Raw genomic sequence first — 11628 nt, 5'->3', positions numbered from 1 at the left:
GGATGTTTTTCGTGGTGCGGGATAGGCCCTTTAGTTCCAGTGAAGGGGTCGCTTAACTCAACAGCATACTATAACATTGTAGACTATTTGCTTCCAACTTTGTGGCAACGGGGGAAGGCCCTTTTTCCTGTTACAGCATGTCAAATCCCCCGTGCACAGAGGTCCTTACAGAAATGGTTTGTTGATCGGTGTGGTTGAACTTGACTGGTCTGCACAGAGCTTTGACATCAACCCCATCGAACACCGTTTTTAGGATGAATTGGAACCCTGACCGAGCCAGGCCTTTAGCGCTCGACCTCACGAATGCTCATGTGGCTGAATGGAAGCAAGTTCCCGCAGCAATGTTCCAACATCTAGTGGAAAACCTTCCCTGAAGGGTGGAGGCTTTTTTTTTTTTTAAGCAGCAAGGGGGGACCAACTGAATATTAATGCCCTTGATTTTGGAATGAGATGTTTTGCGGTGTCCCTGTGTTTTTGGTCATGTAGTGTGATGGTGTACCGTAGACGACGACGACAACCATTTTCTCCCCAAGAAGCTAAAATTGTGACTGACGTTGCAAGGGGACCACTAGAATTAGTTAATGTAAGGACCTGGGGAAAGTTGACAATTGGAATATCTTCCCTCCAACATGTCTGGCTTTTTGGAATGGACCAACCTTTGCCAGGTATCCTTACCTGCAATGTCATTCTTATGCCTGTAGTGACCAGCCTCCTTTGTTCTAAGAGCTGTAGTGACTGGTTTAGGGAATAGCCACCAGAGCATTTCACAACTTTTGGTTACTGTTTTTGGATGAAGTCCTATTTAAGACTTGGTCATCTGTGTATGGGTTAGTTCTGTTGGTTTGGAACATTTTTTAGAAGCTAAAATTTTTTTTGGGGGGGGGTGCAATTTTGCCTACGGACCAACCATATTTTGTTTTTGTCCAACCCTTTTTGTTGTAAAACCAGTGTTCCAAGCTTAGTTTCTAAAAAAATATATATTTGGATCATGAAATTGTTCTTGCCTTTTTTTATTTTTTTTTATCCTGTGCTGTGTTTTCTGGGGAAGGGAAAGTCAAACACCTCCCCTGATGTGAGGGTGAACTTACAGGATGTACTGAAGGGAAAACTTTGCTGTTCTAATTATTTTGCTATACTTTGGATGGTCAAGATGTGCTAAATATATCTGTACTATGAGCTCGATGCTTTAATAAATAAAGATGACTCTTCTGTGTGACTTTATCAGCATTGGGCATAAACTGAAGTAAAGCAGTAAGTCCAGGCCACAGCATTGAGCTAAAACTAGAATATCCAACAAGTACATAAATATATATGGCATTAATAACGCAAGTGTTAGGCTCAGGTCTGATGCTTGACCTCCCAAATCGGAGCATGACTGGTCGTGATTCAAAATGTTAAATTAATTGACAAACATTTGAAGTTACACGTTTCCCATTCAATTTCTATGTCTCGCGGCACGTTTATATCGTTTGCTAAAAACCAATACATGGTCCTGGGACAGAGTTTGGGAAACACTGCACAAGAGGATAGGCAGTCTCAGCAAGGCGATTATGCTGCAAGCAAAGGAAGCCTGCTGGGGACCACTATTGGTTAAAATGTGCGCCTACACTATTATCTCAATTTATTTGCATTTAAATTAATATAATTCGCCCTTTTTTAGATCTCGGAAATATGTCCTGTATTTTATATATATACTAAATTATCTTTCATGAATGTATTTAAGGTACAAAAGTTAACATTTTAAAATAAATCGTAACGGAAACAAGTTCAGAGAGTTTGGGTTGGGTTTGCATAAACCAAAAAATATGAATTTAGTCATCGATTACTTTACCCCATTGTTTCCTATGAGATTGCTCAGAGGCGCGTTTGATCAGGAAGTGTGATTTCAGAGTGCCATCTTGGAGTTTTTGGAAACATTTCATGTGCAGTTTGAGCTACTCTAGGCTCAGTGCTGCACTCGTGAGTGTCTCAAATTGGAGGGTGACATTAGCAACTACATTATCCTTATAACGTAATCTGTGATGTTAAAGTAATCGGTTCAAGAACACATCTGATGAAATATAAAAAATTTATGGTACCATGATTGTGTTCTAAAAAATATATATCCACGAATATTGACAACGAAAATCGCCATTTGCACCCCAGTATCTCTACGTGCACATTCACCTTCTGCACATCTATCACTCCAGTGTTTAATTTCTACATTGTAATTATTTCGCCACTATGGCCCATTTATTGCCTTACCTCGCTAATGTTACTTCATTTGCACACACTGTATAGCCTTTTCCATTGTGTTATTGTCTGTACGTTTGTTTATCCCATGTGCAACTGTGTTTGTGTCGCACTGCATTGCTTAATCTTGGCAAGGTCGCAGTTGTAAATGAGAATTTGTTCTCAACTGGCCTACCTGGTTTAATAAAAATAAAATCCAGTTCACTATAATGGGGATCCTGATTTCTGGAAACAATGCCTGCAATACTACGGTCGGCCTTCAATTTAATCCTCAATGCAAGGGGCCAATCGTTCTACCCTGGCGTTGACGTGTCAACGCGTTTATAGCTCTCTATCGTCACCCAATGGCCACATGACAGTACTGCACATGTATCCACTGTACAGGACGACGGATGTGACGCAAAATTAACTGCGACATTTCCCGCTGCTGTAATATTCACGTGGAGTATTTTGAAGCAAGCACACGAGTGAAGTCCTCAAAATGAAACAATACGGAGGAGTAATGTAAGTTGTGTTTTACCAACCAAAGTATGTCATGCTTAATGTGGTTTTTACCCTTAAACTATAACTTTATAGTATTTATGTAGTTTAACGAAGTCACTTACTAGGAAACTAACAATGTAGCATTGGCTATGTAGCTTGCCTAATAAATCTAACTAACGTTAGGTTTCCATCCAATTGGCGACGGATTTTCATGCGAAGATACTGAAATTCGCATAAAACAAGATTCGCATTTTACGGCCGTAGATAATTCTATTACATTGATTTGTGGATAAACTGCTATGCGTGATGATGCAGTGCACATAAAAATGCATCGCAATTGCAACTCCGCTGATGTGAGAACCCATGTTGAGTTAAATAGATAGTGTGCCCACTCTGATATTGGCACGTGCACTCTAGCATATACAGTGCGGACATGGCGATGTTATTTTTTGTTCAACGTCCGCTAAGTATCTGGTCATTAGAATTAGACCCTCAATATTTATTGGAAAGATGCATCAAGCTCGTCACCTTGCACTTTCACCACCCTGTTAAATACATAATGTATTTAATCTGTAGCCTTAAACAGCGTGCTTTCCCGAATAATCGTAGTGGGAGGACCACACAATGTCATATACATTTTTGTGCATAAAACGTTTCCACCGGAATTTCTCGAAACATTTATTTTACCAACATACAAATATCACACATTGTCTGGCATATTTTGTTTTTTCGCGATTTGGGAAGTTTACCAACATTTTGTGTTTCCATCAAGTGTCTTTACTTTTGTTTATCCGACATGTACCTTACATGATGACCAAACCGCTCGTCCGGCCTCTCCCATCTCCTCAATGGTGTTTTAGGAGCATATACCCACGTGGGTGATTGAAAGGTGAATTTAGGTCCACTCTGGTCAGTTGTAGTAAAGATGGTTACCAACCTCCATAAAGTCCAAAGAAGAAAAAGGAGCCTGGAGGAGAGATGACAAGAAACAACTTTGGTTTACTGTTTTATCTGTGGATTAATTGTCGGGAGTAGAGGACCTTGTGCATTTATAGGTCATATAACAACCCAATGTTTATATCCCAGAACAAATTAGCTATCAACAGCAAGCTAGCTAAATTGCCATACGTGTTTAATGCTTTTCGACCTGTTCTTAAATGAAAATAATTGTTTCTGCGCTTTTGATATTTCAATCTGTGTGTCTGGTGTGGGGGTACAAAATCAATGTGCGTGCGTGCTGTTGCAAAATAAATGTGCACATGCATGTTATTCAGTCATTGCACACACACACTGCTCACACATGTGTTTTTTTGCATGTGCCCATTTAACCCATTCATAGATGCTAACTACCTTTAGCAACTCTTAACAACGCGATGAAACTTTGGTGCCCCTTGCTGACGCAATCCATGAATAGAACCGACTTGGAACTAGTCTGTGTTTTTAGCTAACATTCCACTCCGTCATTGCCAAAGAGACTGGCCTTTCGGCAATAGTCCCAGTTGGTAATAGAACGTCGCGGCTCAGCCTGCCTGTGGGGGGGAAACGGCCTGTGGTTACCTTTCAAGCACAACTTTCCCCCCCAGTACATATCTTAATAAGATGACTTTTCCACATTGCCTGCTATCGAGCATTCAAACTACTTTCCAACGAGCTGCAGTTTTTGAATTATTATCCCGTCTATTTTCCGCAAAAGGCTACTTTGCAAACTGTTAGGGCCATTTGTAATTGGTATGAGCTATGCTATAACCCCCTAAACATACAGGTTCCACACTGAAAATATGTAATAACATTGGTTTGATAAAGACAGAGCATATTTTCAATCATTAAGCCTAGATCTACTCACCAAACAGATGTCGTGGCTGTAATTTATCACCACGCAGTGTTCTATTTTAGAAAATAAATCAAATGTCTTGTATATTGAAAATAAGAAATATTTTGCTTTGGAGGCTAACTTTCAACTGGCCAAATTGAGCCCTGTTTCAAATGATAACTCTTTTGACAATAACTGTTCCAGGCACAAAATAGGACTATTTCTCTATGCCATTTGTATTGCAATGCGAAGAGCTGCTGGCAATCGCAGGGAAGTGCTGTTTGAATGAATGGTTACGAGCCTACTGCTGCCTACCACCTCGCAGTCAGACTGCTCTATCAAGTAATAGACTTAATTATAATAAACACACAGAAATACGAGCCTTAGGTCATTAATATGGTCAAATCCAGAAACGATAATTTAAAAAACAAATTGTTTATTCTTTCAATTAAATACGGAACAGTTCCGTATTTTATCGAACAAGTGGCAACCCCAAGTCTAAATATTGCCGTTACATTTGTCGTGATGTTGTATTAGTTAATGTGACAACTGTTGCTAATCGAATGATTACGGGTTTCTAATTGCGTGATTAAACAAATCAAGCAATTAACTAATTAACCTGGGCCACCATGGGGAAATTCGTTTTGAGTTTCTATTTCCTAAATTAACTCAAAGAATATCGATTTTACAACAGACGCTAATTAATCAGTTTCCTCTACAATCTCATTCTGAACGTCACATAATCCGGAAATCTGCATGGACCTGGGTCCCACCAATGAGTTCGTACCACACCAATCGTAGTTGATTATTTATTCACTAGAATGTTAAAATTATGTTAAAAGATACACAAAACACAGTCTAGGCTATTGATTGGAACTTAGTATAACGGGCCAACACACTATGGCACGTGTTACCCAAAATGGGGATTTAAAAGAGAAAGTACACGAGAGAAATATACATTTTGGTGCATTTGTCAGCTATGCTTATTTTAACCCTAGCCTGTCCCTGAACTGCCGCTCTCATGGGTCAGAATATAATAATGTAATTATGAGTTGGGGGTCTCAGATGGGAAGCTCTGCGTGGGTCGTTTAGGCTTCTAAATTACGCACGTCTCCGGCGCACTTCTCTGGTTGTCCTCACGATGTCAGTGTCCTTTTGGCTTAGTGGTCTGATTCCTCGCCCTTGCTCTGATGGGGGTCTTCCGAGGACAGACAGCTCAGAGCTCACAGCGTAGGAATGAAACAGTGTAGATACCACGATTCGATGGAGAGTGGAGGCTAGGTGGTCAGGCTTAAACACAGCTACTCATCCATAGCATGGGTAGAAGAAAAATATTTCTTTGTCTTCACCTTGTGTTGCATTTTGGGTTCGTTGGCTTTTTAAGACCTCGGCTGCAGCTCGGGTCACTTAGTCTGATATGTTCATTTTTAACTCACATGTTTTATACCCTTGGGTCAGAAGTGGGCGTGGCCGCCTTTAGGGCAATTCTCTGGGCGTACCAAGTTAAGGGGCAAGGTCTAGATTTTTACTCATATCCAATTTTAGACAACTAACTTCACATTTCATCTTTACCAAAACATTCTGTTTGATTTTGACATTTTCCACACAACGTACAATGTATAAACATCAAGCATATACGGGGAAAACTCATCTATTAACCTTTAATAACAAATCAAAAATTACATTAATTTTCATATTCCATCTATCGTCATGAACACCATTGTGGCTGACGGAAACCATTGTTCCAAAGTCCCTTTATTGCATGTTTAATGTTCTGAGGCTGGTTCTCCATAGTGAGAGAGGAATTTTGTGTGTGGCCTAAAATTTACCAAGGGCGTGGGGGGTCATAAAACCCCCACATCTCTCCTCTTTTGTTGGGTGTGAGAGATAATCTGTAGGGTTGTGGTCTCCTGTATCCTGACCTGATCAGGACAGTCATGACACATTGCACAACCTTCAATGTTATGTCAAAATTATGTAAACATCTGGCATACAGTGGGGCAAAAAAAGTATTTAGTCAGCCACCAATTGTGCAAGTTCTCCCACTTAAAAAGATGAGAGGCCTGTAATTTTCATCATAGGTAGTACACTTCAACTATGACAGACAAAATGAAGAGAAAATTAATTAATTCGTCTTTGTTACTGTTTGAGTACTGCCAGTACTCAAACAGTAAAAAATGTTGACTGCCCATCCCTTGGGATGCCCATCCCTTCCCTTACACAGGCGTACCTGTGTAAATTAGCTATCTGCGTCTCCGAACACCTGTGTAAACGGACACCACAAACGTGTTGCCACTGAAAAATACTATTGTCTCAAATTTCAAACCTACATAAGGACCAACCGCACAGACAAGTGGTTGAGCAAGCTCAAATGTAATTTTGTTCAACACTGGCTTGAGAGAACTTTACACGTTTTTGCAGTGCTTTGTTTGACTGTATACCAATAATTGGAATCGCGGTCTTATTTATTGGGCAAGTAGTTGGCTAATGTTAACTAGCTAGCTAGACTTCCAAACAGTGTTGATTGAGTGCATTTCGCTAGATGGAAGAGCGATGCCCGATCATCTGTGCTACTCATGTCCCTGTCTACCATAGCTGAAGTGTCTTTTGTTGTTGAATGAATGTCTCCTCAGAAAACCTAAGACGAAGAGGGCTAAGCGCTTCCTTGACAACAGAGCTCCCAAGCTTACAGAGAACGTCAAGAATGCCATGATCATGAAAGGAGGCAACACCAGTATGACTGTCACTCAGGCATTAAAAGACATTGTACGTTTTCTGACTGTCGACCCTCCTCCCCATCTAGAATCATGAAGACTGTCAAGGTTTGAGAGTGCCAGCTAGATAACTCTCAATGTGTTTTTTTTTCTTCTCCAGTATGCCCTGAAGAAACCAAGTGCTGTACTGTACAAAAAGTAAGTGATGGATTCTAACTTAAGTTAGTCTTCAAACAAACCCAGTATACTGGTTGTACTGACAGTATTGTATTTAGTGTTCATCATGTTTATTTTGATAAGTGGATATTTAATACTTGGGCATGAAGAACTGAGTTTACTGAAATAATAACAAGGCATAAATACTAGTCCGTCAATTGCTGGTACTTGAGATGTGTGTTTTATCCAAATGTTGTTTTTCCTTCCAGGAAAAATATAGCTAGGCCATTTGAGGATTCTACATCATTGGTCAGTTAACTAAATATGTTGCATGAATTCATTTCCGCTTGATCTCAGATTTGTTTAACTAGGACATACCAGTTGTTTGGGATTGTGATCATTTGTGAACATTCACCTGCTAGTAGTCAAAGCCGTATTTGACACTGTAGACATACTAGCATCATTTTAAAATGCAGTGTATTCACAGCACTTAAAATCAGAACTCCCTGCGGAGTGTAAGAATTCCCAATCATCTGTATTTTCTCTTATCTACAGGAATTCTTCTCGAAGAAAACCGATAGCTCTCTGTTTTTGTTTGGCTCACACAACAAGAAAAGACCAAACAATCTCATATTTGGTAAGCATTTTTGTATTTTATCAGTGGGAGATGGAGACCTTGCTCTACAGGAGATGTCTGGTATGTTTCACAGCAGATAAGGGTTTGACCTTTATTTCATTTTTTTCAGGTCGTCTGTTTGATTTCCATGTGCTGGATATGATTGAGCTTGGCATTGAGAAGTATAACTCCCTAAGTGACATCAAGGTGATGTTTCCTTTTATTTTAAGACATTTTCTATGTAAGTTGCGTTGTTCAACATTAGTACAGTGGTGTCATGCACCTTCTCAATCTGCCAGAATCTTAGTTAATTAACACTGAGTGTTTCATCGCCTTGTCTTTGTCCACAGTCTGCTACAATCGGCCAAATGAATAGACCTCTTTTACAGTCTCTCCCGGTGGCCTGAATTAACATCTAGAACTGAACTTAGCTCTAAACACTATTCTAGGCGCATTGTCTTCCCGTTCTTTAAAAATGCTTAATTTGGGAAATTGTAGTTTTACTGACAAGACACTAATAATGGCTGGAACAGGCACACTTGGATTGTAAACAAAGTAAGTTGTTAGTGTTCATCGTGTCTTTTTTTATCTGATGAATTTTTGGGCTTTTCCTCCTGTAACTTTGTTTGGTTTCCAATGCATTGCAGAGCAGCAAATGTCCCGAGGGGACTAAACCAATGCTGGTGTTTGCAGGGGATGCTTTTGACCATGAGAATGAACACAAACGCCTAAAGAGCCTTCTTACAGGTACAATTTAGTCTAAAGCTAAACTTTTGAATTTAGTGTGAAGTTGTTGTGGGGTTCATTTCAGTCCTACAGTTAAGATTTCCCCTTTAGTTGAAACACATTTACTTTAACTAGAAAATATTTAGATAATAAACACTTCCCAAATCCTCCATTATTTTGGTCTTATAATAATATTGCATTTCATGTCAATGACACTATTGACCATTTTCTACTCTAACTTGTTTTATTATTCAGACTTCTTCAGAGGTCCTGTTGTGCCTTCAGTGCGCCTGGCTGGTCTGGAGCATGTCCTGCACTTCACTGCTCTGGAGGGGAAAATCTACATGCGCAGCTACAGGTATGTCTGCCTTCTAGCAGCTGGACCATCTACCAGTGTCTCCTATTATTCCAGATAGATTATAACATACGGGCTGTGTCCCAAATGGCTCCCTATTCCCCATGTAGTGTAATACTTTCACCCCCCCCCCCCCCCCCCCCGGAAATGATCACTAGTCAAAGCTCTTTGTTTTCTTCAGATCTCTGTTGAAGAAGTCTGGATGTCGGACCCCAAGGATTGAGCTGGAGGAGATTGGGCCCTCTTTTGACTTTATCTTGCGGAGAACCCACCTGGCATCAGACGACCTGTACAAGACAGCTCACAAACAGCCCAAGGCTCTGAAGGTAGGGAAAATGTCTAGTTGCAGTTAATATCTTTTTCCACGCTCTTTCAACAGCCGCTATGTAAAATGGCGCAAGAGATTGCTTCTTTTTAAACGTCTTGTCTTAATTGACCTGAAACTTCAAGGCAATCGAAGTCCTCATGTTGCTCTTTGTCATTTCTATTCTTTACAGCCCAAGAAGAAGAAGAACATATCCCACGATACTTTTGGTACCAAGTTTGGCAGGTTGCACATGCAGAAGCAGGATCTGGCCAAGCTCCAGACACGTAAGATGAAGGGTCTGAGGAAGAGGAGGGGCCCGGCAGCCGCTGCTGTTGTGGCGGGAGAGACGTCCCTGAAAACGACTGAAGTAGAGTGAAGTCTTCCCAGGCTTTAATGGACGTTTCACAAGCTCACGTCATCAAGTTAACTGTGGATGTTGACTTATTTCTTCAGAATTGTCATCAATGATGAAAAGAATGACCCCCCACATACATGTTTACCTTCTGCAGGTATGTTTGTCAATGTTTCAAGACAACAATGTGGTGGTGTGCTCTTTTTAATGCCTTGCCAATTGTCTTTTCTGTTGCTGATGTTGCTTAGGTTTTGTGTGAATGGCAGGCAGTCTGTGTGGGTGCATAAGAAAAAATTGAATTATCAATCATTCATCTAAAATACTTTTTATTTTCTGTATTTTAAACTGCGTGTACATCGAGGAACAGTTCTCAATGAATAAATTTGTTTTGTACATCTTGTCTCGTGCTGTTCTTTTCATAGATGGACTATTTAGCTCTGGTACATTCAAAAATGTTAACATTTTTTTGTGAGAGTAAATTTAACTTTTCACTGTGACACCACAAACCTTCAGGTATGAAGATTTGCCCCCTTATGAACAAATCACAGCTGTGATTTGACATTAGACAACTTGGTATATTTCAGTCAGCTTCCAGGTATGAAACATTTGCCGGCAGATGTGGATTTGAAATCAGAAGTAAAGGTGTTAACCATCCCCAGAAACATCCAGAAATGTAACTTTGTACACAAGGTCACTGTTTGACTATTGAGCTGCTAAATTCATAGTTAATATTATTTTATTGAACCTTTTTAACTATGCAAGTCAGTTAAGAACAAATTATTACTTACAATTACTGCCTATCCAGTGCCAAACCCTAACCCAGATGAGGCTGGGCCTATTGTGCACCGCCCTATGGGATTCCAAATCATGGCCGGTTGTGATACAGCCTGGAATCGAACCACTGAGATGCAGTGCCTGAGACCACTGTGCCACCTTGGCTATGGCATTATATTGAAATCAATAGCAAAAAGAGTACATTTGTCTTATTTAAAGGAAGGTGTTTAAAAGTGTTAGATTTCGGTTTTTTAAATCATGTATAGGCCTACTGATCATGGGGATAATTCAGAAAACTTTGGGTAATAGGCTATTTATGAAAACAGGTAATTGCCATCTCCCTAACCACCTTTGTACAGTGCCTTGCGAAAGTATTCGGCCCCCTTGAACTTTGCGACCTTTTCCCACATTTCAGGCTTCAAACATAAAGATATAAAACTGTATTTTTTTGTGAAGAATCAACAACTGGGACACAATCATGAAGTGGAACGACATTTATTGGATATTTCAAACTTTTTTAACAAATCAAAAACTGAAATTGGGCGTGCAAAATTATTCAGCCCCCTTAAGTTAATACTTTGTAGCGCCACCTTTTGCTGCGATTACAGCTGTAAATCGCTTGGGGTATGTCTCTATCAGTTTTGCACATCGAGAGAGACATTTTTTCCCATTCCTCCTTGCAAAACAGCTCGAGCTCAGTGACGTTGGATGGAGAGCATTTGTGAACAGCAGTTTTCAGTTCTCTCCACAGATTCTCGATTGGATTCAGGTCTGGACTTTGACTTGGCCATTCTAACACCTGGATATGTTTATTTTTGAACCATTCCATTGTAGATTTTGCTTTATGTTTTGGATCATTGTCTTGTTGGAAGACAAATCTCCATCCCAGTCTCAGGTCTTTTGCAGACTCCATCAGGTTTTCTTCCAGAATGGTCCTGTATTTGGCTCCATCCATCTTCCCATCAATTTTAACCATCTTCCCTGTCCCTGCTGAAGAAAAGCAGGCCCAAACCATGATGCTGCCACCACCATGTTTGACAGTGGGGATACTGTGTTCAGGGTGATGAGCTGTGTTGCTTTTACGCCAAACATAACGTTTTGCA

The 11628-nt window shown here is 40.2% G+C and overlaps 1 protein-coding gene across 1 annotated transcript; it reads left to right on the top strand.

Moving 5' to 3' along the window:
- The first annotated feature begins 2603 nt into the window (after nt 1-2603).
- rpf2 (ribosome production factor 2 homolog) lies at nt 2604-10151 on the top strand. Its single transcript, XM_020455281.2, has 10 exons — nt 2604-2736; nt 7159-7291; nt 7400-7437; nt 7665-7704; nt 7951-8032; nt 8142-8218; nt 8659-8758; nt 8993-9095; nt 9274-9418; nt 9590-10151. The coding sequence occupies exons 1-10, from the start codon at nt 2714-2716 to the stop codon at nt 9773-9775; spliced, it is 927 nt and encodes a 308-aa protein (XP_020310870.1). The 5' UTR covers nt 2604-2713; the 3' UTR covers nt 9776-10151.
- The last annotated feature ends 1477 nt before the right edge of the window (nt 10152-11628 follow it).

Source organism: Oncorhynchus kisutch, linkage group LG21, assembly GCF_002021735.2.
Source record: "Oncorhynchus kisutch isolate 150728-3 linkage group LG21, Okis_V2, whole genome shotgun sequence".
Classification (NCBI taxonomy): Eukaryota; Metazoa; Chordata; class Actinopteri; order Salmoniformes; family Salmonidae; genus Oncorhynchus; species Oncorhynchus kisutch.
Note: the sequence above shows the minus strand (reverse complement) of the source record. Positions and strands in the feature narration are given on the sequence as shown.

What these genes read in the sequence shown, in the direction of transcription:
- rpf2 (XM_020455281.2), top strand. Translation starts at nt 2,714, where the DNA reads ATGAAACAATACGGAGGAGTAAT. An exon ending in CTCAGGCATTAAAAGACATT is followed by an intron (nt 7,292 to 7,399) that starts GTACGTTTTCTG and finishes TTTCTTCTCCAG; the next exon opens with TATGCCCTGAAGAAACCAAG. An exon ending in ATCTACATGCGCAGCTACAG is followed by an intron (nt 9,096 to 9,273) that starts GTATGTCTGCCT and finishes TGTTTTCTTCAG; the next exon opens with ATCTCTGTTGAAGAAGTCTG.